The following is a 27,016-nucleotide window of genomic DNA, read 5'->3' as shown; positions in this document are numbered from 1 at the left end:
GATCTTGGAGTCACAGACAGTTGTGAGCTGCTATGTGGGTGCTGGGAACTGAACCCAGGGCCTCGGGAAGAGCAGTGCTCTACCGCTGAGCCATCTCTCCAGCCCCTATATGTAATTCTTAAATAACTATCATCACCTCCTATTTATGTAGTAGTTTCTGGAGTTTCTCACTTTCTCAGGTAAATTCTACATCAACTGTCAAAGGCAACAACGAGCTAACAGATTCCCTGGGCTTCAATCAGGGATCACCCGAACCACAGGGAATCAAGCTCTTCTGTCACCTTTACATTTTTACAGTTTTACAACTTCTGACAAATGAAACACATTTCTGAATAAAATAAAAAATTTCATATAAAATATTAGATCAAGAAGGGAATAAAACATGCATTTACATTTTCTTCATTTCTCAATTCATTATTTGTCCATAATAGAAAGCCTTAAGATAAGGAAAACCCTTATCAGTTCTTTGAAGTCAAAGAATATATTACTTATCACTCTTTACAGTTTTATTCACTCAGCACAGTATCATATTATGATTGGATAATCAGTTTAAACAGACTAGGTTCCTGTCAAAGACAAAATGTCATCAGCAGTGTCACATTTACATATATACATTAAATAGAGAAGTTACTCACAGCATTGAGCTCCCCAGTTTTGGGGCCCCATGGTGTATTTGGTTCCAGTAAAACGTCATATTCCAGGCCCTTTTCGTCACAGGAGCCAAGCCCAGGGTCACTTGAATAAAAAGGACATTTTTATAGAGAAACATTCCATTTCTTACATTTTACAGGAGGGCTGGAGAGAAGGCTCAGCACTTGCTTGTCTTGTGGAGGGACCTGGTTTGGTGTGCAGCAGCAACAGTGTGCCTCGGAGCCACCGGCCACTCCAGCTCAGGGGAGTGTGACACCCTTTCCGGCTCCCCTAGGCACTGCACACACCGTGCTTTTGTACTCATGCAGACTACTTTGTTACCACAGATGTTTCATATAGCTTAAGAAATACAAGTTCTTACAACTGGCCTCAGTCCTGATCCTTATTACTATAAAAATAGAATTTTAGTTTTTAACTATTAGGATGCCACTTCAGGATTTACTTCCCCACCTCTGTTTGAGACAGGGTTTCTCTGTGTTGCCCTGGTTATTCTGGAACAGTCCTGTCTGTAGACCAGGCTGGCCTCGAACTCAGAGATCATCCGTCTCTGCCTCCCTAGTGCTGGGATTAAAGGCTTGTGCCACTATGCCCGCAAATGTTTACATTTTTAATGTCTAGTAATTACTCTAGCAGATCATCCCATAAGAGGCCCACGGCTCCACAGGAAAACCCTACCTCGGGTGGTAGAGGCCCACGGCTCCACAGGAAAACCCTACCTCGGGTGGTAGAGGCCCACGGCTCCACAGGAAAACCCTACCTCGGGTGGTAGTGGTAAAAAGCTGCTGTGCTGCATTGCTCTCCAAAAAGCCTCTTTTAGAGCAGCCCAAGCACAGCCTGTTACGGTTACAGAACGACAGAAGTGACTGCAGAAACGACCGAATTAAGAGTTCAAAGTTAAGGAAAGACGATCCCACCCTCAACTTCTTCCCTGTTTGTGTCAATCCGGCACTGGGGCTAGCTCGGTGGTAGAGAGGCTTGTTCAGCATGCTTGAGGCCTGAGGTTCGATCCCCAGGATGATGGTGTGAGACCAGGGGTGGGTGGGGGTGGGGGATGGGGAAAGAACTCAAAATTTTCAAAAATTGGGTTCAAAATCTGGACATTTTTAGTTAGCAAGTTCTTTTTGTTAGTTTTTCCTCTCCTTGGACTGCCCGTATTTTTCTATTTTATGTTCTTGGTATAAACCCCCATAATTTCAGAGACACTTCCCCCGCCCCGTCGTTCCCCCCCCCCCCATGCTGGCTACGTTCATGTCAACTGAACACAAGCTAGAGTCACTTGACAAGGGAGCTGCAGTAAGAAAATGTCTTCACAAGATCAGGCTGCAGCCAAGCCGTAGACATCTTAATTAGTGACTGACTGAGGTGGGAGTGGGGAGTGGGGGGCATGTCCACTGTGGGTGGGGCCACCGCTGAGCTGGTGGTCCCGGGTTCTATAAGAAAGTAGGGTGGAACAACCACGGAGAACAAGCTAATAAATAAGCTGCACTCCTCCCAGGCCTCTGCATCAGCTCCTGCCTCCAGGCTTCTGCCCTGTTTGAGCTCCTGTCCTGGCTTCCTTCAGTGATCGATTACAGTGTGGAGGTGTAAGCCAAGTAAACCCTTTCCTCCCCATTTGCTTTTGGTCATGGTGTTTCATCACAGAAACAGAAACTCTAACTAGGACATCCTCCCTCCCCGGATCACACACTGCGACGCTGGGATCAGGTCCTTGTACAAGCTCAGCAGCTGCTGTACCGCCAAGCTCTATCCCTAGCCCTTCAGTCCAGCACTCTGAAACAGGGACTACAGGAGGACAGCCACTAGTGACGTGGGCAAACACTGGGGGAGAGGGGACACGAAATGCAAACCACTGAATAAGCGAACACTTAGTGTTCTTTTTCCTCACCTCACTGCATCTTTACAAAAAGGCACAACAATGACATCTCTGTGCTTGTGTACATCGTCCAGTATTCTAGCAGTTGGACAAGAAAGTAAATCATCAGTTTCTCCTTGATCATGAAGAATAACCATGTGGTCCCTCACTTTACAGCCCTGTCAGACATAAGAGACACTGTTAGAGGTAGGTTCACTATAAACAATCTTTTAAGAGATGCAGTGCTCAGTCATAAATGGGACACGTATGTTAACATGCCACACACACCAAAGCTCACAGAACATCACAGAAAAGGAGGGGCGTAAGACAAGAAGATGTGCTGTGAGATGCCGTCTTCTGGGCATGGCATGGGTATCCCATTCATGAACTCACAGCAGTTATGGTGGTGTGAATAAGAATGCCCCCACAGGCTCATATATTTGAATGCTTGTCATCAGGGAGTGGCAGTACTTGGGAGGGATTAGAAGGTGTGGCCTTGGAGTGGGCATGGCCCCTGGTGGAGGAAGTGTGTCACTGGGGATGGTCTCACATGCTCAAGCTAGGTCTAATGTAGTTGTCTCCCCTTCTGTTGCCTACAGATCCAGATGTAAAACTCTGTTACTTCTCCAGCACCATGTCTGCCACGAGGAAAATGGACTGAACCACTGAAACTGTATGTAAGCTTCATTTAACACTTTCCTTTGTAAACGTTGCTGTAGTCATGGAGTCTCTTCACAGCAACAGAACATTGACTAAGACACTGTGCAAGATCAAGCCAATCTGAACTGTGGCACAGATAGGCTAGATGAACTTAGATTTCACCCCTTACTGAGGAGCTACTGGCAGCTGATAATTACTAGGGGAAAGGGAGTCATTCATCTTGGAGAATGTGGCCACTGGTAGGAGTCCTGTGCTCCAGAGGATGCCTCTACACGTACATACGGGCAGCCCTAACTGAACTTAGAGGGTTATCAACAAGAGAAAGAGAAACATGAACTTAGGAAGGGGACATGTGTGGGCATATGGGGAAAGCTGGAGGGGAGAAATGAAGAGTGATATAATCATATTTCATTTTATACCTATATTAAATTCTCAAGAATGAAGAAAAATATTTTACAAATCATAATTATCTTTTTTCAGTCAAATCATCATATTTTACACTTTGCCCTTAAAAAATACAGAAAAGAAATTGAAATATAAACGTACATATGAACAAATACCTGAGATGATCACCATTCACATTAAAAAACGCTGGGGGCTAGAGCTATGGCTGGGTGGTTAAGGCATGTATTGCGCTTGCAGAGGAACAGCATTCAGTTATCAGCACCCACACCAGGTAGTTCACAACCACCTAGAGCTCCAGTCCCAGGTTACCCTGGCTTCCGTGGGCGTCTTCACTCACATGTATATACCCAAACACAGACACACATAATCAAAAATAAATAAACCTTAAAAAACCAACCAACCAACAAACATGGGATGGAGAGACTGCTCAAGCTCCTGTCTGGAGCCCTGACTTTGACCCCTGGAGCCCACACAGCAGAAGGAGAGAACCCAGTCCTCCAAGTTCTCCTCTGATGTCGACACACACTCTGTGGCATGTGTGTCCTCCCAGAGGTATTCATTTAAAAAGGGAAACAGAACACTTCAGTAGCCCGTCCTGCTTCCATCCCCGTTCTGTAACTGTCCCCTTCCTCTCAAAGGACAGCCTCTGTCTTGTGTGCAGTGCTGACAGTCATCTCTTCTCTCTCTGTCCTTTTGCCTCTTACTGGTATATGCCTAGACACCAGCATTTAGTTTTGCCTTCTTTTCTTTAACATTATGTTTTTATAATTAAACCACGCTGTTACATGTAACTGCAATATTTGCTTTAATGTATAGTATTTCACTGTATGACTATATATCTTTCCTATTTATTTATTTGTTGAGAGAGGGTCTCTTTATGCAGACCTGACTGTCCTAGAACTCACTCTGTAGACCAGGCTGGCCTCTCAAACTCAGAGATCCGCCTGCCTCTGCCTCCAGAGTGAGTGCTGGGACTAAAGGTGTGACCCACCATGCCTGGTCTACTTGTGCACTCTTCCACTGTTGTGCAGCTTCAGAACAGACACACATGGAGCCGTGAGTGAGAAAGAGAAACTCATCTCGTCAGCTAGGTTATCTGAACCAACCCTGGTGATCAGTGGGGTGACACTTCACAGCGAGATCACCCTCACATCTGTGTAAGGCTCAATTTTAGTGCATATTAGATTCCTTTCATTCTCTCATGAAATATAAAATTTCAATGTTCAAAATACTAAAAAAAATAGTAGTTAAGCTGGTAAGATTGCTCAGCCGGTAAAGGTACTTGCTACAAAACCTGATGACCTGAGTTTGATCCCTGGTAGCCACATGGTAGAACAGAACTGACTGCTGCAAATTGTACTCTGAAGACACAAGTGTGCCATGGCAATACCCCCCAAATAAATTTAATAATTAAAAAATGTTAGTGATCAAGGAACCTAACCTATACTAGTACTCAGTTATCACACCAAGACATATGCAAGGATGTTCACTGTGACACTATAATAGCATCAATTTGCAAACAACCTAAATGTTCTTTACTAAGAGAATGATTTAATACATTATAAGTCAAATGAAATGACAAAAAGATAACCTAAGTGAGTTGTTGCATGAAAAAGGGATGAGAATACAGTTTAGTAGTAGAGAACTTGTCTAGCATGTATGAGGCTCGAAGTTCAAGGCTTAGTACTGTAAACAACAAAACAAAAACCACACCAAAAAAGCCTTTTTGGATTGGGGATGGCTCAGCTGATAGAATGGCTTGTCCAGAATACATAGAAATCCTGGATTAACCCTCAGTATTGTATAAACCAAGGGTGGTGGCACAGGCCTGTAATCCCAGAACTCAGGACATGAGGCAAAAAGACCAGACATTCAAGACCATTTTTGGCTACTTAGCAAATCTGAGGCAGCCGGGAATATATGAGAATCTAGCTTTTAAAAAAAATGGGACCCTATCTTGACTCACATCTCTGGCGGAAGCCCCCTGCTCCATCAGAGGCCACTCCAGCACCTAGATCCCCAGAGGCCACACTGGCACCCAGAACCCCAGAGGACTCCTGACTCGACCAGAGGTCATTATGGCTGCCAGAACTCCAATCTCCAACTTGGGCAGAACCCCTGTACTCGACCAAAAGCCACCCCAGTCATCAGAAATCCAGCCCCCAGCTTGGGTAGAGACCCTCCACTGAACCACAGACCATTCTAGCAAGAAGACCAGAAAGGAAACAGAAACCAAGGAACAAAACACACACCCAAGAAAGACATGGTTTTAGTGCAGAATTCTACCGGACCTTCAAAGAAGAGCTAATATCAATACTCCTCAAATTATTCCATAAAATAGAAACAGAAAGAACATTACCAAAATTCATTTTGAGGCCATAGACACCCTGATACCCAAACCACACAAAGATTCAACAAAGAAAGAGAATTACAGACCAATTTCCCTCATGAACATTGATGCAAAAAATACTCTTTTTTACTCTCAAACAGACTCCAAGAGCATATCAAAAAGATCATCCACCATAATCAAGTAGGTGTCATCCCAGAGATGCAGGAATGGTTGCATCTGCTGCATTGATGAAAAATCCATCAATGTAATCCACCATATAAACAAACTGAAAGAAGAAAACCACCAATCGCCTCACTGGATGCTGAAAAAGCCTCTTGACAAAATCCAACACCCCTTCATGATAAAAGTCTTAGAGATCAGGGATACAAGGAACATAACTAAACATAATAAAGACAATTTACAACAAACCTATAGCTAACATCAAATTAAGTGGAGAGAAACTCAAAGTGATTCCACTAAAATCAGGAATAAGACAAGGCTATCCACTCTCTCCATATCTATTCAATATAATATTTTAAGTTCTAGCTACAGCAATAAAACAATACCCTTCACAATAGCCACAAATAATCTAAAACATCTTGGGGTAACTCTAACCAAGCAAGTGAAAGACCTGTATGACAACAATTTCAAGTCTTTGAAGAAAGAAATTAGAGAAGATATCAGAAGATGGAAAGAACTCCCATGCTCATAGATTGGTAGCATTTACATAGTAAAAATGGCCACTTTACTAAAATCTACAGATTCAACACAATCCCCATCAAGATCTCAACACAATTCTTTACAGACTCTGAGAGAACAATATTCAACTTCATATGGAAAAACAAAAAACCCAGGGGAGCTAAAACAATTCTGTACAATAAAAGAACTTCCAGAGGTATCCCCATCCCTGATTTCTGGCTTAACTACAAAGCTATAGTAATAAAAACCAAAAGGTATTGACATAAAAAACAGACAGTAGATCAATAGAATCAAATTGAAGACCCACACATAAATCCATACATCTATGGACACCTGATTTTTGACAAAGAAGTCAGAAATATAGAATAGAAAAAGAAAGCATCTTCAACTAATGGTGCTGGTCTAACTGGATGTCAGCATGTAAAAGAATGCAAATAGATCCATATCTATTGTCCTGCACAAAACTCAAGTCCAAAAAGTGGATCAAAGACCTCAACATAAAACCAGATATACTGAACTTGATAGAAGAGAAAGTGGGAAATAGCCTTGAACGCATTGGCACAGAAGACAACTTCCTGAACAGAACATCAGTCTCAAAGGCACCAAGACCAACAATTAATAAATGGGACCTCTTGAAACCAAAAAGCTTCTGTAAGACAAAGGACACCATCAATAGAACAAAATGGCAGCCTACAGAATGGGAAAAGATTTTCACCAACCCCACATCTGACAGAGGGCTAATATCCAAAATACATAAAGAACTCAAGAAACTAGACATCAGTAAACCAAATGGGGCTAATATGTAGAACTGAATTGTATTGCAAAATAAAAATAAAAATAAAAATAAAAAAAGAAATGGGGTACAGATCTAAATAGAGAATTCTCAACAGGGGGTGAGGCAGAAAGCTAATGCAATGGAAACTTCCAGAAATCCACTAGGGTGACCCTAGCAAAGACTCCTATTAGTGGGGATATGAAACCTGAACGGGCTATCTGCTGTAACTAGGCAAGGCTTCCAGTGGAAGAATTGGGGCACCAATCCAGCCACAAAACCTTTGACCTACAATTGGTCCTACCTGCAAGGTGTGCTGGGGTAAAGGTGGGGCAGAACTTGTGGGAGTGACCGACTGATGACTGGTTCAACTTGAGACCCATGCCACAAGAGGGAGCCCACACTTGACGCTGCTTGGAGGGCTAGGAACCCAGATAGCCTAGAGATCCAGGATAGATCCAAACACAACCACCACCAACAAAAAGATCAATGAAATGATCCTAATGATACTCTGCTATACTTGTAGACCAGAGCCTAGCATAACCATCATCAGAGAGGCTTTATTCAGCAACCTCTGATAGAAGCGTATATAGAGACCCACAGCCAAACAACGAGGCAGAGCTCAAGGAATCCTGCAGAAGAGGGCCAGGAAGGATTTTAGGAGCCAGAGGGGCCAAGACACCACAAGGAAACACCTCACAGAATCAACTAAGCAGGGCTCAGAGACCGAAGCAACAATCATGGAGCCTGTATGGGTCTGACCTATGTCTTCTTCATATATGTTTGTGTAGCTTGGTGTTCCTATGGGACTACTAACAGTCAGAGCAGGGCCTGTCTCTGACTCTTTTGCTTGTTTTGGGATCCCTTTCCTCCTACTGGGTTGCCTCGTCCAGCCTTAATATGAGAGGATGTGCCTGGTTTTACTATAACTTGATATGCCATGTTTGCTTGATATCCCTGGGAGGGAAATGAGGAGTGGATCTAGAGTGGACGTGGGGAGAGGGGAAACTACAGTCAGGATGTAATATATGAGAGAAGAATTTTTTTAAAAAGTGGGCTGGAAAGATGGCTCAGCTGTTAAGAGCACTTGTTTCTCTTGCAAAGGATCCAAGTTCAGTTCTCAGGTCCCAAATAGAGGCTTACAACCAACCATAACTCAGTTTCAGGAGATCCAGTGCCCTCTTCTGTCCTTCATGGACAAAGGACACATGTACACATGCACAGCAGCAGACAACACACACACACACACACACACACACACACACACACACACACACGAAAACTTTTTTTTTTTTTCAAGATAGGGCTTTTCTATGTAGTTTAGGTGCCTGTCCTGGATCTCGCTCTGTAGACCAGGCTGGCCTCGAACTCACAGAGATCGGCCTGCCTGGGATTAAAGGTGTGCACCACCACCGCCTGGCTGAATAATCCTTTTTTTTTTTTTTAAAGAGTATAACATATCCAGTAACACCTGCCTCAAAGAAACACTAAAAAAGCAGACGACAACAACAACAACAACAACAACAACCTTACCGACAGTTTAAAATGTATTTGTTTTATTTCTTATGTCAGGGTTCTATTCTGCAGCCCAGGCTAGCCTGAAATTCACCATGTAGTTTGGGCTAGCTTTGAACTCTTGGCAGTCTTCCCACTTTAGCTTCCTGAATGCTAGGATTACAGGTGTGAGCCAACACGCCTGGCTCACATAACTCTTTGGGAAAAAGGAAAGAAAAGAGATCCGGAACACATGGTAGCAGAGACTATGGCAGCAGGGAGTATGCTGGAGCTGGCTCAGGACGATGCTGCTTTTAGCTTGAACCAACAAAACTGCTCTTTGCAGCACACTAAGGTTAATGCTCATGGCTGGTCAAGGTTCAGAGAACATGTGACTGCTGAGTGATTACTCTCAATTGGGAGATCCACACTGTCCAAACACGTCCAAGAATGGAATCATTCGAGGGGACTTCTGAGTGCTTGTGAGAAAACTCCAAGAAAACAGGATCTTATGACCGACCTCACTTTCTTCAAAACCATGGAACTGTTCTTGGAATGTGCTTTTGTGCCCCTCCCAGGTGTAGCAGACAGGAGTGAGTGTGCTTTAGATAATTCACTACAGCTGGCTACTGTTATTTGTTTATATGCCTCTATGGAAAAAGATGGTTTTTGCCACATGCAGCTTGCTTTTGTGATTATGTACAGCTTGAACTCATGAGAACTTTACTTAAGTGACCTTTCTTAACCCTCACGGTATAAATTGTCTGATGCTTTGAATAACGTTGGCTATTGGATGAGACTAGTCTTCCTCATTTTTAGGCTCCACTCTCTCAGGTCCAGCCCCCTCTAGAGCAGTAAACATAAACTGTCTTCTAAGGCTCGGGGAACATCATGGGAAAGGAGACAGAGAGAATGGAAGAGCTGGATGATCTTGAGGGAGGACCATCAAATCTGAATTGTGGGTCTGACATGGTCATGGTACTGATGAACTCAAAACAGCTGTGGTTGTGTGATAGGGTTGGCCCAAGACTAAGCTTGTAGTAAACATCTAGTCATAGATGGGGAAGGGCTAATGGAACCTGACCCGACCCAGAGGAGCTTATGGCAGCTGAGGGCTGCTGGAGGAGGGGGTCACTGCCTTTAGTGACTTATCCATGCTCTGGTAGACAGTTTCAAAACAAAGCCTGTGTGAGTGAGCCTGGTTACATCCAGTGGGTCACACACAAAAACAACACACAAACACATGAAAGTGGGTGGGGGACAGTAGAGAGCGGAGAGGGGAAGAGAGTGTGCAGGAATAAATGTAGTCAGATATATTATCACATTGTCAAAGTGATTAAATAAAAAAGAACTGAAAGCAAACTGTTAACTGCTGTTACTTCTAAGAAACTGAGGAGTGGTAGGAAGGGGGATTTGTATTTCTTTCTTTACTTCTGTATGTACTCTTTGAAGTTTTTTTTTTTTTTTAATATTGACGTAGTTACACTTAAAAAAGACAAAGATTTTACATAAAAATGTTAGGGGCGACTAAACTATAAAAGGGAATATTAAAAACTTACCTGTAGTTCCTCTGGCAAAAATAACTAGATTCAGAGGGTTATTAATAACAGTAAAAGCCATGAAGGTGGGAGGGAAATGAGGTGGGGGTACTAAGAGAGCTGAGGGAGACAGTGGTGGATGGGTATGATCAATATACATTGTATAGATATATGAAACTTTCAAAGTTTAATCAAAGATTAAAACAGGAAATCTTACCTTTTTGAGCTGAGTGGGATCAAATCGAAGAACCTTCTGGTTACAGCAGGGATAAATTCCAGTGCCCACAGTGCTCAGTGAACTTATTGTGGTGGAATAAACTACCATTTCTGTGTGATACTGACAATGTGAGAATTCAATACAGAGAAAAGCCTGGGTAAAAGAAATATATAAAAATCAACAACTGTCCCACAATGAAATATGCCTCAAAAATATTTTTCTGAAGACTGTATACTGCATGTCTCATTTATATGAAATGCACAGAAAAGGTCCATCTACAAAATAGATGAACACTTGCCAGGATTTGAGGCAAGAAAACTGAGTGGAGCCGGGCAGTGGTGGTGCACACCTTTAATGCCAGCAATTGGGAGGCAGAGCAAGGCGGATCTCTGTGAGTTCAAGGCCAGCCTGGTCTACAGAGTGAGTTCCAGGACAGGCTCCAAAGCTACACAGAGAAACTCTGTCTCGAAAGCCCCCTCCAAAAAAAAGTGGAAGCAGATGGGCACGAGGCTCTTTATGAGATGAGAATGTACTAGAACTGGATGGCATACAGTAAGTGGTACCAACTGTGGGAAATCTCTGAAAAAAATCAATAAATTGTATAATTATGAATTTTACAGCATACACTTATACTCCAAAGAAGTTTCTAAAAAGCAAAACCAAAAAGTGCTTTATTAAAAATCCAAATGAGTAAAGCTGATCTTAGTATATACACCTCATTTTAAAACTGATCAATACTTTTTAAAAATTCCAGTGAAATATCAAATAATTTCACCTCACTTGGTTATTCCTTGATTTTCTTGATACTTAGTATCAGTATTAACGAAAACTGTGGCCCAACTTCTAGTCATTAAGGAAAATAACTTGCCATGGTATGGTTATGGAATGGGTTCCAAATCCATGTGTAAGTTCATAAAAAACTCAAAAGGTAAAAGCAAAATTCACAACTAGTTTAACAACAATGACAAATATCCAAGCGTGTTAACAAGACATGGAACAATTACCATGCTCATACACGGCTAAAGGAATGCAAAAGGACTCAGGAAATTTAGAAAAAGGTAACTTAGATTATTATACTGCAGCTCCAATTCTAGGTAATCACTCAAGAGACTTAAAAGCCCATGCTTATAAGAAAACCTGACTGGGAATATGTATAGCAATTGTCTTCACACTGGCTCCAAACTAGAACACTACAAATGTGTGTCAGCTGGTGAACAGTTAACACACTGTGTAATCCATACGACACAAGGCTACTCAGCAATAAAAGGGGAAAATGGTAACAGGCAACAACATGTTTGAATTTCAAGTTCATTCCTTTGAGTGAAAGAATGTCGACTCAAGTAACTAAATACTGTATGATTCTATCTAATGACACTCTGAAAAGGAGGAACTATAGATCACACACACAGGTTTGACAGTGACTGTCAACCATTAAGGAGGAGCTGATTTAAAAAACATCACAGGCAAAGAATAATGAAATTGTTTATGCCCTGATGGTGGTAACATCACCGTATGTATCAGCCACACAAAAATGGATGAGTAGTACTCTCAACAAGATATACTCCAAGAGCTGGAAAGATGGCTCAGAGGTTTAAGAGCACTGACTGCTCTTCCAGAGGTTCTGAGTTCAATTCCCACCAACCACATGGTGGCTCACAACCATTTGTAATGAGATCTTGTGCCCTCTTCTGGCATGCAGACATACATGCAAGCAGAACACTGTATTCATAATAAATAAATAAATCTTAAAAAAAAAAGATAATACTCCAATAAGCCCAGGGTTAGCCCAGTGAGTAGGTCTTTCATATGAGCTGACATTCCAAACTCTGATGGTTTTGATGACCTGTTTTTCCTTCCCTCTACTGAAAAACCAAGTGAGAGAAATCTAAAGGAAGGGCATTCATATGAGATTTGATGTAGAAAACCTTGGACTTACAGAAGACTAGTTAGGAATGACTGTGAGTGCAAAAATCCATCATACGTGCCTTCAGGAACTAACCTACTTGTGCTTCTGTTCTAAATTTAAAACATTAAAACCACGAACAAGGCTGTGGATACAGCTCAGTGTTACAGCTTGAGATCCACCTTTGGAGACTCAGGTGCTGGTGTTCAGGGAGGGAACAAAATATTTTGGGGAATGCAATTGTCACCAAAAAGCAAGGGTGTGGTGGTGCATATCTGTGCATGCACACCTGTGCGTACACACCTACACCAGCAACACCAGGGAGCTGAGGATCATAAGCTCAAGGCCAGTGAAGGCTGCATGGTAACACCTTGTCTTGAAAACCAAGACAACAAATGGCCCAAAGACTCTGAATCTCTAAGGAAATTTATGGCCCAGTGGAGAAACAGTTTGGCTGCAAACAAAAGCAGTGAAGAGTCTATGTTTTACAGTGAAAAACTGGATCAGATAACAAAGAACCTGCTGCTTTTCTGGAAGTCTGACAAGAACTGTTTCAGCAATACACACGAGAGGAAGACATAAAGGCAGGGGCAAACACCGCGTAGCAGGCCACTGTTCTCGGCACTACTTTCTTTAAAACCTCACCTGGTAACACCTTGAACAAGTCAGCCAGTTGATCGTTCCCCACAAGCGCCAGTATACATCTCTCCAAGATTTTAATTCTTCAAAAAGACTATTCAAATACTCATGTACATCCCAGGTTTTATCTCTGGAGAAAAAGCCTCAATTATTTTAAGTGAGAAATACAATTTGTTTTAACCCAATGTCTTAACATTTGTGGCTTGTTTCCAAGAATATTCTTCAAATGACAGTGTGGTATGGACTACACTGAAAAGTAGGTACACTTTCTTTATTCTTTGGACAACAGAAGAAGGTATGAGAAGGCTGAATACACACTTATTTTGTTGAGTTAAATATTATTAATTAAACAGTTTGAGCAGGTCAGCAGTTAAGAATCATGCAATGTTGGTTAAAAGGCCTTTATTTCATTTTTACTTTTTAAAAATTGTTTACTGTTTATGTAAGTGGGTGTGTGAGAGTGCATGTGCCATGGCATGCATGAGTATGAGTGTGTGCGTGTCTGTAGGTCACAAGAAAACCTGTGGGAGTCAGTTTGCTCCTTCATATTGGGAGTTCCAGGGGTCAAATTCAGGTCACTAGGCCTGGTGACAGATATCTCTGCCTGCCAAGCCATCTCATAAGATCTGAGATTTTTATCTGAACTGTACATGTTGTAAGGTGTGCTGCTATTAATTATTAGTGCTCCTAAATACTTCAATAACATGATGACTTATTACATTATTCTTAAACAGGATTTTCTATTTGAGCAATACAGTATTATACAACCAGGTCTTCATTATATAAATTTTAACAACCAGCAAAGGCATAAACCATATTTGCTTATGTATTTGCTATGGCCACATGTAACTACAGTGTGTGTGTGTGTGTGTGTGTGTGTGTGTATTCATTTATGTGGGACAGGTTCTTACTAGATAGCACAAGCTGGCCTGGAACTTGCCACATAGAGCTCAATGAGCTCTTCCTGCCTGAGCCCCCGAAATGCTGGAATTATAGGGGTGCGCTACCACATCCAGCTTCTTTCTAAGGCTCTGTTTGTAACTTTAAAAACTTTGGCGATTTTTGTGCTTAGTTCAGCAAATAACAATGTGTGAATATTACAAATCACACAGGCACATCTGTCTTAAAAATTATTTAGATGATTTTTAAAAATTAAGACAGGATCACACTCTACAGCCTAGATTAGCCTTGAACCTGCAGTGACCTTCATAAATCACCCTTCCCAAGGCTGGGGTCAGAGGCATGGAGACACTGTGCCCGGCTTTAAAGACAATTTGCTTATTTAAAAAATACCCTATTTTTTTATTTTATGTGTTTTGTTTGCATGTACGTCTGTGCATCAGCTAAGTGCAGTGCCTACAGAGGTCAGAAGATGGCACCAGATGCCCTAGAAGTGGAGTTACAGGGGGATGTGAGCTGTCATGTGGGTGCTGGGAATTGAACCTGGGTCCTCTGGAAGAGCAGTCAATGCTCTTGACTGCTGAGCCATCTCTCCAGCCCCTCCTTCACTTTTCAAGTTCTTGGATTACATACGTAAGCCACACTTGGCTATGGTTATAGGTGTGTGCGTGTGTGTTTGCATAATGGATGTATGCTTTCATGTGGGTATATGCGTGTATACATGCAGGTTATAGATTTTTAAAGTTACTTTGTATGTGTGGTCTCTGCATGTTTGAACATGTATATGTGGGTGAACTTGGCCATGTGTATGGAGGCCAGAGGACGAGGTCAGGTCCCTTCCCCTATCACTCGCCATCTAAGTGTTCTGAGACAGGGAGCGTCACTGAGCCTGGAGCTCACTGTTCTGGATGCACTGGCTCACCACAGAGCTTCAGGGATCCTCTGCCCCAGCCTCTGTGTCACAAGACTATGCGCCACACCCAGCTTTGTGTGGGGGCTGGGAACCTGGACTTAGGCACCGAGCCTTCTCTCCAGCCCACTCACACATTTTCAGTACAGAGAAAGAGCCGTCCAGAAGCAGCAGTCAGTATTTTAGTGAGTATGTTCTTTAAAATGGCTTTTACACGCACACACACTCACACACTCATTCATTCATTCCAGGCTGGTCTTGAACACTATGTAGCCCAGGATGACTTGAGTACTGTGATTACAGATATGCACTACCATGCCTGAGTTTTGCGGTGCTGAGGGTCAAACCTGGGACTTTATTATGCATGCTAAGCGAGCACTCTGCCAATGGAATTATGTCTGCGGTCTTTGCTTTGTTTTGTGTATTACATGTATTAAAGATGACTATGAACAACTTCCTGTAAGTGTGTACTCCTCTGTAAGAACACCCCCTCTCTCATCTTTCTTTCAGGTATGTTAGGGATCACACTTAGTGCCTTGTGCATGCTAGTCAAGCACTCCACCTCTGAGCTACATCCTCAGCACTTGGTTTTTCTAAAATAATTGATTTCTTCTTTGTGTGCGTGTGTGTGGAGGAGGGGGTGTGGGTGTGGGTGTGGGTCAGAGGATAACTCTTTGAGGTCATAGCTCCTCTCCCATATTACATAGGTCCTGAGAATCAAACTCAGGTCACCAGGCTTCTGAGCAAAGCACCTTTACTCGCTGAGACGCCTCACCAGCCCTACCCTTTTATATTTTTTTAAAAGATTTATTTGTTACGTATACAGTGTTCTGCCTGCACATATGCCTGCAGGCCAGAAGAGGGCACCAGATCTCATTATAGATGGTTGAGAGCCACCATGTGGTTGCCAGGAATTGAACTGAGGACCTCTGGAAACAGGCTGTGCTCTTAACCTCTGAGCCATCTCTCCATTCCTACACTTAAAAGTTTTAATTACATTTATTTATTTACTGAGTGCCAGCAGAGGTCAGAGGAGAGCTTAGTCAAGTCTGTTTTCTCCTTCCACTATTAGAGTCCTGGGGATTAAACTCAAGTCGTCAGGCATTGTGGCAATCATCTCATCAGCCCCAGCCAAAAGCTTATCGTAATCTTAAAACATTAGTTTGTGTATGGTTCTTTGCCTGCATGCATGTCTGTGCACCTGTACACACACTACTACATATATGGCTGTATTTTAGCTTGTTCAGTCATTTGGATTTCTTGGAAGGAGGGAAGCTAGTTAATATACTTAATATGGCAATGAATGACCTTGTTAAATGCTTTCATAGACTCAACAATACCTCTTTGCAAAAATTCCTAGCAATAGAATATTATCAAATAACACATTCATCCAGAAAGTTTCTGTTCTTCTGAGATAGTTCACCAACTCAGAATGAAATCTTGTGTTATATATAAGCATGAATATGTATTATATGCTAATGAAGTATGGCAAAGTTTGCAGAATAGATATAGAAACTCCAACCTTAATTTTTTTCATTCATCAAGAATCAACTGAAAAAAAAAACTGGAAAAAAAATCAACTGAAAATAAATTTAGTTCTCTTGTAAAATTCAATATAACAGATAACAAAAATGTTAGTGATGAATCATTTTAATGGCACTGACTAGAATCTTTTAATACTAATATTTAATAATTTGTAATATTTTGAAGTTTTAGGACATGATGAAACTCACTCAGTAAATATAAGGTAGCTTTTATAATAACTTTGTTTTAAAGCAGCATTTTTCGAAGTCAAAGTAAGATATACACTCAGGTGCTGTCCTAGTCCTTACAAAAGTAGTCATACAGGATATGTATAGTGATGCCTGCACATAATTCTGACACTTGGGAGCTGAGGCAGGAGAACATTAAGCTCAAAGTTAGTTTAGACTATACAGCAAACATGACTTTGTCCTAATAAACCAGAAAATTAAGGGGTTGGGGATTGAGCTCAGTGTTAGAGCGCTTGCTTAGCAAGTGCAAGGCCCTGGGTTCGGTCCTCAGCTCCGGGGGGAAAAAATTAAGTTATGTTTTTATAAGTACTCTTGAAATTCACACACAAAAACTGTATATTTTCTTTACTGCACCTTATGTGGATGTAGACAATATTTCCATGTCGATCCACATTGATTTTTCCAGGGATGCAAGGAATTCTTCTTTCTGTTTCTCTGGTTAAAAGTTTCTTACACAAACAGCATCTATAACAAAAAGGAAATGTCAAAAACACTCAAGAAAAGAATTTAATGTAGTAAATTAAATAATATAGGTATATTATATAGCATACCAAGAAAAACATGTTACCTATATAATGTTGCTGCATTGTTTCGAGAATCTGGATTGAAGTACTCAGGATCAAACAGTCTTTCAATCTTCTTACAAAAAAGTTTACTATTAAAAACAAATGGCCAATAAATTAAATGTCTGTATTTAGTATCTTAATGTTAGTGGTCTGTTTCCCGCCTGCCCTCCCTCCTCCTTTCCTTTTAAATTATGTGTGTCTCTATGGCGTATGTGCATATAATCGCAAGTACCCATACAGGCAGGGCATCAAATCCCCTGAACTGGAGGTCCAGGCAGCTGGAGCTGCGGGACACTGACGCTGGAAACTGCAAGAGCAGTATGTGCTCTTTGTGCTCGTAAATGTTACAGCCTCTCTCTGGTCCTCCACTGCTTGCTTGCTTCCTTCCTTCATTTATTTATTTATTTATTTTTTCAGGACAGGGTTTCTCTGTGTAACAGTCCAGGCTGGCCTCAAACCCACTGAGATCCACCTGCCTCTGCCTCTCGAGTGCTGGGATAAAAGGCGTGCGCCACCACCGCCCGGCCTTCCACTTTATTTTTAAAAAAGGAATCTCTAACTGAATCTGGAGGTTGTCATTTTGGTTAGACTGACTTGGCCAGCAAGCCCTTGGGATCCTTCTGTCTCTACTCCCCCAGGACTAGGGTCACAGACAGACAGATGCTGTTAAGCCTGACTTCTTTTATGGGTCCTAGGGGTTTTCATGCACACACAGCCATCACTTTATGTACTGAGCCATCTCCCCAGCCCAAAAGTTTACAGTGATAAAAATAAGTGTTGTCCTTATACATGTAGAAAATGAGACTAATACTTCCCTAGGGAGGTTCTTTTGGGGCACTTACATTTTTGCTATTCTAATAAACCTATTGTTGATCAAGATTCTCTTTTTCTTATTACATGATTATTTTTGGGGTGTGTGTGTGTGTGTGTGTGTGTGTGTGTGTGTGTGTGTGTACATACTCATGTGCCACGGTAGGTGCATGGAGATGAGGGAATGGTTTTCAGAAGTCAGTTCTTTCCTTCCACCATGTGGGTCCTGAGGACTGAATTCAGGCCATCAGTCTTGGCAGTAAGGGCATTTAACCACTGAGCAATCTTGTCAGTTTTATTTTGTTGTTGTTGTTGTTTTAAGGAAGCATTTCTTGCAGCCTTAAACTCACTGTGTAGCTGAGGCTGATCTTTAAATCTGGATCTACTTGCCTCCTCTGCCTCAAATGCTGTTACAGGCTCCAGCACTATGATGCCCAGTTTTTTGCTCACATTTTGTGTTGTTTTTCTGAAATACGGTTTCATTATGTAGCTCAGGTTGGCTTCTGACTTGGAGCAATCCTCCTGCATTAGCCTCCTAGAGTTATAGGAACATGCCATCATATCTATCAAAAATATTTTTGCCAAAAGCAGATATCTGCCTTTCCTTCAGTTCTTTGTTACTGGAATATTCAAGATTAAATATTTGAGGATTTAACAACCCAAGTCTACCAATAACTAGCCATATGATTTTTAGCAACCTGCTAGCTTTGGAGCCTGTCCTGGAACTCACTCTGTAGGCCAGGCTGGCCTCAAACTCACAGAGATCCGCCTGGCTCTGCCTCCCGAGTGCTGGGATTAAAGGTGTGCGCCACCACGGCTGGCCACAAACCTGCTTTTTTGAACTTTGTTTTCTGGTCTATAACATATGGCTAAAGGGGCCAGCAAGGTGCTGAGAAGATAAAAACAAAAGAAGAAAAGAACGGACTTCGAAAGGTTATTCTCTGACCTTCACTGGTCAAGTGCCAGGTGCTCCACCCACTCTAATGGTAAATCAAATAAAAAATAGCAAAGTATGGCTAATAATTACAATCTCCTAAGGTTTATGAGGATTAAATTACATGTTTTTAAATAATACAGTGTTAGGAAAGAAATGTTAAGTACTTATTAAGCATAATATAACTAACTAGAAGTCTCCCAAGTGTGTCCTTCCTACCAGCTTTTCCTATGTATTATCAGTTGGTCTTAAAGGCCACGTACGGAGTTTGGATTCCATCCCCATTTTTGGGTATTTTGTTTTCAGGTAATTTTGTTATACGCTGTTCCCCTTAAGGGCTGAATTCTTGGATAATCCTCTTTGTTATCAATTTCTCTTTCTTTTAATGAATCATCCTGATTTTAAAGGATCATTCTGATCAGCACATCAAAAACCCTAGTACCGCCTTAAAAATATCCTCTCTTGAGCCCACTTATCGCAATGAATTTCCCTCTTCTTTCTTTTTCTGAGCAATCTTTCAGAGCAAACATCTGGAAAACTTTCTGAATCCAGTGGGTCACATTTCTGTCTTCCTCTATACAAGAGCAGTGGCCCACACATTTTTGTCAATCACTTTCCCCTTTCCAAACTTCCTTTGATTTTACCTTCCTTTCTACTCCGCTGGCCTTTTTAGGTGCCCTGACTGCTACTTCTCTGTCAAAACTTTAGGTAATAGGTAACCTTTGTTAATACTCTCTTGCTAACAGCAAATAAATCAGAATAGCATTTATAATAGCAATGAGAAAGTAAATACCTCTGAATAAATAAGTAGAAAGTTATACTGTGTTTGCAAATCATAATATTTGGCATTATTAAGATGCTAAAATCATGGCTGGAGAGATGGTGCATATTGCTCTCATGGAGGACCCCAGTTAGATCTCAGTATCATCACTGGGTGGCTCATAAATGTATAACTCCAGGGAGTCTGATGCCATCTTTTGGTCTCTGTAGGCATTGGCACTCAACACACACACACACACACACACACACACACACACACACACACACACACACACACCCATGCATGCACACATACTTTTTAAAAATCTTTTAAAAAAAGATCCTATAATCATTCCAAATGGATCTCCAGGTTCAATATTAACTCCCAATTCCAAGTGGTTTGCATGTGTGTAAAAAAAGAGAAAAATCTGTAGGGCAATGCAAGGAACCCACAATGGCTGGGTGGCAACCACACCACAATTATTCTAACACTGCCTTAATTTAGACTGGGCACTACTTGAGTTGGAGAAGTGGCTCAGCAGTTTAGAATGCATACTGTTCTTACAAAGGACCTGAGTTTGGTTCCTAGCACACATCCTGGGCAGGCTTACAATAGTCTGTGTCTCCAGCTCCTGAGGATCCAAGGCCCTGATTTCCACAGGCATCTGCACTCATATGCACCCATACTATGCAGAGGAAGCCACACATTTAAAAACAATAAAAAATAAATTTTTTTTCAGAGTCAGTGCTATTGACTGAAGAATGGGTAAGTTACCATGTTATGAATGAGATGAACACAGAAAGAGATCTCATCCAGTTACCTGACTGGGGTGTGATGACCCTGCAGTTTGGTGGGGAAAGGATGGCCTTTCATTTTTTTCTTTACTGATTGTTCTGTTTTTTGTTTGTTTGTTTGTTTGTTTTGTTTTGTTTTTTTGTCTTTGCTGCAGGTTCTCACTATGAAGGCCAGGCTGGCCTGGATTTTACAATTGTAGCTCAGGCAAGCCTAAAACTCAGGACAATCCTGCTGCTTCAGTCCCTGAATGCTGGGATTAAAGGCATGTATCACTTCTGGCTCAAGAAAGATCTTTTAAATACGATGCTACATCAACTACAAGTATTGAAAAATGAACCTTGATTCCTACTTCATACTATACAAAGCAATCAATTCAGAGCGAAGAATAGAAAGAACAGAGATGTTAACATTCCCGTAGGGAGGCAAAGACTTCCTGAACGCGACAGCAAACGCACTACCTGGCCTTTTGCTCGGAATCCCACCCAGGCTCGCTGTTCTATCTATTCTTAACTCTCACGAACTCTGACCTCTGACCCATGCTCTAGAGGGGCGTACCCAACTAGTCACCTGCCATCCACCCAGATACCCGAGACGTACACGAGTTCTGTAAGACCTAAGCTGCCTCTTGGTTTACCTCACCCTATCCTCTTCCCAATCTTTCCTGTCTGCAGGAATGACATTTCTATCCATTTAAATGCTCAAGCTGAGAACTTAGTAGTCATCCTGGGTCCTCTCTTTTCCCACATTATCCCCTTCACAAATCTGTCAAATCTTTTAAATGAAATACATTAAACTTATCAGCAGCTCCACCACATCTATCCTAATCCAAACCTGTTAGTTTCCCACCAAGCTACCACCCTAGCCTCTTAACACGTCTCCTCGCTTCTTAGACTCTTCACACAGGAGATTTCTCCACACAGCAACCCAATCTCTTAAAAACAGATCTTAAAAACTCTGCCTCTGTCCAAACCTAGAACAAGGTCTATTCTCCCTGCTCTGACGTCAGCAGCCCCTGCAAGATACTGCTGGTCTCATATCACCACTTGGCCCCTTAAAATGAAGCATAAATCTTAACATAGTTCATTACCACCATATGCTCATATGTTCATTACACAAAATGATTCCTAGGAGCTAGCAAGATGCTTCAGCAGATAAGGGTGTCTGCCACCAACCCTGAGTACCTGAGTTTGACCCCCAGAATCCATATTGTGGAAGGAGAAAACTGCTTCTGGGAAGTGGTCCTCTGACTTTCACATGTGCTGTGGCACCCACATGCACATACACACACAAAATAAAATTAAATGTAGTAAAAATTTTAAATCATTAAAATTTATCATAAGCTATTGGCTTTTTATTTAAAGTAAAATGGGGATATAGTTTATAAAGATTTTAAAATAGAACGTCAATAAAATTAAATAGAAATACACTTAACAGAACTTAGTAGGTTTAAACTCAAGTTTAAAGAGTTACCTCCTAAACTTATCTTTTTTGTCTTTTAGGTCATCAATTTCGTTGTGTGTGAACAGATCAGCTATGCGTGTAAGGAGGTTTGCATTGATACAGTTCATGTTGCACGGAGCAGCTACTATGGCATTCATATTTCTGTGGCAATATTGAATACACTGTTCAACCTGAAAAACACAGAATAGAAAATTAATGTTGAAAATAGTAACTCAAATGATATTGTCAGAGAAATTTCAAACATAAAATTCATGAAAAGTCCCAAATATGTATATCACCAGTAACTGGTTTTGCCAATTGTGTTGATCTACACTGTTAAACAGGCAAAATTTATAAACACACATAGCTAAATTATTTCCAATCCCTTTTATTTAAAATAACGTATCTTAAATGTCTGTAGCAGGTATAAATCTTAATCCATACACTACAGTGCATATTCAAATGACTGCCCATGCTTAAACTTAGTTATTAAGTCACCTCCACTCCTCTAGGGAAAGGAAACAAAACTTCAGTCATTAAGGATTTTCTCAGTACTATTTTATTTGCTCTTTCTAACCTGACCTGGATTTACTTAGTGTAAGAGGAAAGAGAGGGTAGTCTCATAATTTTCCAAAAACTGTTCTGATGTATAAAAGTAAAAAGTACTCTTTTAGGGCTTAAGTTTCAAAACTCAAAGCTTAAGGACTCTGATTTTTTCCCCTGTAGTCCTTGTTTGAAGCCAAGAAAACCATCTGGCTGAGGGTACACAGACTACAGTACTGAGGAAATTCCCCACAAACCAACGAGTCCATCTGCACACAGCACAGTAATACTCTTCTCTACACAGTTTTATCAGGAGCGAACCCAGTTATTTAAATAATAGCTACAAAATAACAGCTACCATGGAAACATACAGAACCATGTGAATTACAAAGGTTTTTCACTTTTGGTTTTGTGAGATCGAGCCTGACTCTGCATCCCAGGATGGTCCCAAATATTTATTAAATAAATAAAAAATAAATATGTTTAATATTATAGCTTGAAATAGATGTGTATATACATTGTTTTACATTTGATCAGCTGTTCTTAAGCAAAAGATATGAACTATGATGTAAGTACAAAACTACACTGTTTAGTAGCTGGATATTTGATTTCTGTTCATTGAACTATAAATGAGAGACACATAGAATAAAACAGGCCTAAAGAAATTATTTAAATAGTAAAACAGAATATATTCTAATTAATTTTCCTTTTGTCAGTGACAGAACAAAAATCTTTTGGAATTAAGTTTATCCTATTTAGTCTCAAATTCTACAGTGGTTGCTCCAATTACAGACATAATATACAAATGATAGTCTTAGCCCCTTCTCAACAGAACAAAGTATTGTTACAATTATACTCTTGAACTATTTTGCTTTCTATACTTCAAAAGGGGGAAAGTATTATGTCAATAAAGAGGCTTAGATTTTTAAAATGAATACTTACTAATGAATCCATCTTCAAGAACTCTGAAGAAATAAGAATTGAAATGACATTTCCTGGCTCTAATAAAAAGAAAAAAAATGAAATTTCCTTTTGATTTTTAACTCAATTTTCTCTTTTCATCTTAAAAGAGGATGTTACTTTAATAAAAAATTGATATACCCTTACTCACATCACTTAGCTTGGATAAACAAGAGAGAAAATTTAATGTTAAATCATAGGGTATAGAGAAACATGGTAAACTGTCTTTGAGTTAGATTCTTGTTAAGTACAAAGACTAGCTAAAGATAATGACATGCAAAAGTCAGTGAGAAAAGTTAAACCATGATTAATGAGGGCATTAATTAGGGAAGTTATTTCAGAAGGGCATTCAGTGCTGACAAATATATTTAAAAAATTCTGAAATGTAGTAAAAGTTAACTGACATGTTAAAGTTACACACTACTGCCACACTAAGTGGGTCTCCAGGCACAGAGATAGATAGGAAAAAGAGGTGCTGCCTCACACTACAATTTTAGTAAATCTGTCTGTCATCTCTATAAAACATATTTGAGAAGAATAAACCCTGCCATTTCCCACCATTCTGGTAATAATCATTCTAAAGTCTTATAGTAGAAATCCTTCTTGGACTAAGCAATGGGTAAGTAACTCAGTCTTTCCAAATAACAGTTCTAATTCAAGGTTCTCTAGCTGGTGGAAAAGTTTCTTGAGAAACTGTACCTGAGGATACACCATCCAATTAAGAACCAGTGGCTTAATTATGAGATTTAATTAAGCATTCTCATCCTTCTCTTGGTTAAGATAAGGGCTGCTTCTAAAAAAGCTGATATTTATAGCAGTACGTAAGCCAAAGATAAACAGAATAAGCAGTTTCCCTCTATGTCTTTCACTCTTACTAAACGCATGTGACTATGCTACAGTAAACATTATATGTATATATATTTTATACTCTCAATGTTCTCACAATAGACTACTACTGACCACAAAAGAGGGGTGTGTGTGTGTGCATATACATACACATCTATGAATATATGTGTACACATATATTCATAACTAGATAATCTGAAATCTAGTCTCTGTCTCAAATTTTTAAAAAGACATTTAAATTTTTTAAAGATTTATTTTCTGTCTATGGTGTTCTGCCTGCATGCATGTCTGCACCATGTGCATGCAGTGCCTGAGGAGGACAGAAAAGGGCACAGGATCTCCTAAAGCTGGAGTTACAGACAGTTGTGAGCTGCTATGTGAGTGCTAGGAATCCAACCTAGTCCTCTGGAAGAGCAGACGACACTCTTAATCACTGAGCCATCTCTCCAGCCCTAGCTGAAAATTTTGATTCAACAACCTTAGAAATGGAATTTTTATTTAAAACATTTTTATTTAGAAATCTTTCCCATTTGTTTGGTCACTATAACATAAATTTTAAACTTCAGAAATCTTTTTAATACTGTAAGCATAGTAACAGGAGTTTTTTGTTTGCTCGCAGTGCTAAGGATTGAATTTAAGTCCTCATGAATACTGGGTGAGCCAACTACCACTGAGCCATACTCCCAACCTCTATTATGTGTTTGAAAATATTCTGATATTGCTATTCTAGTACACAGATTTTTATTATTTCTTATATAAATCTATGCCAATTGAAAGATTACCTATTAGTTATTATTTTTTCAAATAATATTTTAACATTAAAATAATGGGTTTCACTATGACATTTTCATACATACATGTTCCTTAACAGTTACCTTATTATCATTAAGAACACTGGTTCTAAAATTTCCAGTGTCAGGACTCCTTTACAATCTTAAAAATTGAGAATCCTAAACAGATTTTGTTTATGTGGGTCATATGTCAGTATTTACCATATTAGAAATAACGTAAGCAGAGAAACTTTTATAAGCCAGCTTTAAAATACAATAATTGTATCACATGTAAACATATTTTTGTGAAAAATATCCTCAAATGAAAAAAAATTAATGAGTGGCACTGATTGACATTTTCTGTAAATCTCTTCAATGTCTAACTTAACTGACTGTAGAATGCTCATATCTGTTTCTTTCTTCTTTCTGAGACAGGATCTCACTCTGTAGCCCAGGCTGGTCTTCAACTCATAGCAATACTCTTGACTCAGCGTCCCAAAGTGCTGGAATTACAAGCATGAGCCACCATGCCTGGCTTCACATCAGCGTCTGCGTTTGTGGGTAGGCTGCTTTTGTTAAGCTAAAACTTGACAAATATATTTTCTTGAAGGTTGAGTGGAACAGAATCTGAAATCATATCAATAAACTTCTACTTTGTTCAATGACTCATCTTACAGTGTGAGTGCATCATTAACCCATTACAGAATTTTTTTTAGACATTGCACAATGCTCATTTGGAAAAATCTTGCTCACTGAGTTATGCATGTTCTAAATATTCAGACACTCTATTGTGAAGAGGTATTTTAAAAGTCAGATTTGTGAGTAAGACCAATAGAATTTCAAAAGAGAAGTTTTTGTGTATGGAGAAGCTGAGTCACATTGGAGCAGGGAAATTTTCCAAAACTCTAATTCTCACTTAGAACTTGGTTTTAATCACACATACTATCAGCTATTTTCCTTTATGTGATTAGCTCATTTACAAAAAGAAAAATGTGTCAAGCACCTGTGTGAATAATCCTAACTTCTGTAAGTTGTTTTCTCAAGTAAACATGTTTTTCTACTTTGCAGTCAGCCCAGGTAGCTCCTAACTCGGCCGTACAAATGCCTTCCCTCCAGACAGTACACTAGTGTGCACCCCAAGTGCTGAGGACTATCATCAGAATCCAGAAAAGGATGTATACCTGAGGGTTACTGTTTCATCAAGAACAAGTGAACCTACTTTTTTTTCTTTTCCTTTTTAACTATGAGTGCATGGTACTGGAGAAAACAATGGTACAGTCTGCTATGATTTGGGATATAATATAAGCTCAACAATCTTGCACACCATTGCCTTTTCACATTCTGAACAAACCTTGACATGTAGAAAAAGTGAGTAACATCTCAGTATTGTCATTTAAACTTGGTTCACCTTGCAGGCCTTTTAAAGAGTCTCCAGAACTCTTTCTAGGACAGATAAAGAATCAGTTTCTGTAATATGAGCATAGATACTAATATTCAGATAAACTTCTACATCTCAGTTTGGACCTGAAACAACTACCAGGTGACACACAAATTTCGCCACAAAATAAGCAACAGATTGTTTTTTTTTACCTAAAGTGGGAATCTCACAATCTTTATTCTCCTTAATGTTCCTTTTAACATATTTTATCAACCAGTTGAAAATGTGAACATCACAATGAACTGAAATGTCCACCTCTTCCCAGCGCTGGGCATCCATAGACAAGTATTCAGCAAAGTACTTCATTTCTGATATCAAAAGATCTCGTGGGCAAATAAAATCTTCTTTCAAGTTTTTTGCTTCATCACACACGTGGATCACCATGTTTGGCCTTCATAAAAAGCATTACACAT

General features: G+C 40.2%; 1 protein-coding gene across 8 annotated transcripts in view; it reads right to left on the bottom strand.

The window, feature by feature from the left end:
• Nucleotides 1–27,016, bottom strand: part of Sanbr (SANT and BTB domain regulator of CSR) — a 62,382-nt gene that overhangs the window by 21,723 nt on the left and 13,643 nt on the right. For 7 of the 8 annotated variants that reach the window (XM_059275301.1, XM_059275297.1, XM_059275299.1 and 4 more), the window contains 9 exons: nt 26,756–26,994; nt 23,532–23,590; nt 22,077–22,237; nt 17,310–17,396; nt 17,096–17,206; nt 13,166–13,289; nt 10,618–10,770; nt 2,537–2,682; nt 636–735 (listed from right to left, as the gene is read on the bottom strand). In XM_059275301.1, coding sequence (XP_059131284.1) covers nt 636–735; nt 2,537–2,682; nt 10,618–10,770; nt 13,166–13,289; nt 17,096–17,206; nt 17,310–17,396; nt 22,077–22,237; nt 23,532–23,590; nt 26,756–26,994 — 1,180 coding nt within the window. The remainder of the gene's footprint in view (nt 1–635; nt 736–2,536; nt 2,683–10,617; nt 10,771–13,165; nt 13,290–17,095; nt 17,207–17,309; nt 17,397–22,076; nt 22,238–23,531; nt 23,591–26,755; nt 26,995–27,016) is intronic. The other variant, XM_059275303.1, reaches the window with a different exon arrangement.

The sequence above is a fragment of the Peromyscus eremicus genome, chromosome 10, assembly GCF_949786415.1.
Source record: "Peromyscus eremicus chromosome 10, PerEre_H2_v1, whole genome shotgun sequence".
Classification (NCBI taxonomy): Eukaryota; Metazoa; Chordata; class Mammalia; order Rodentia; family Cricetidae; genus Peromyscus; species Peromyscus eremicus.
The sequence above is the reverse complement of the archived record's forward strand: the minus strand, read 5'-3'. Positions and strand labels throughout refer to the sequence as shown.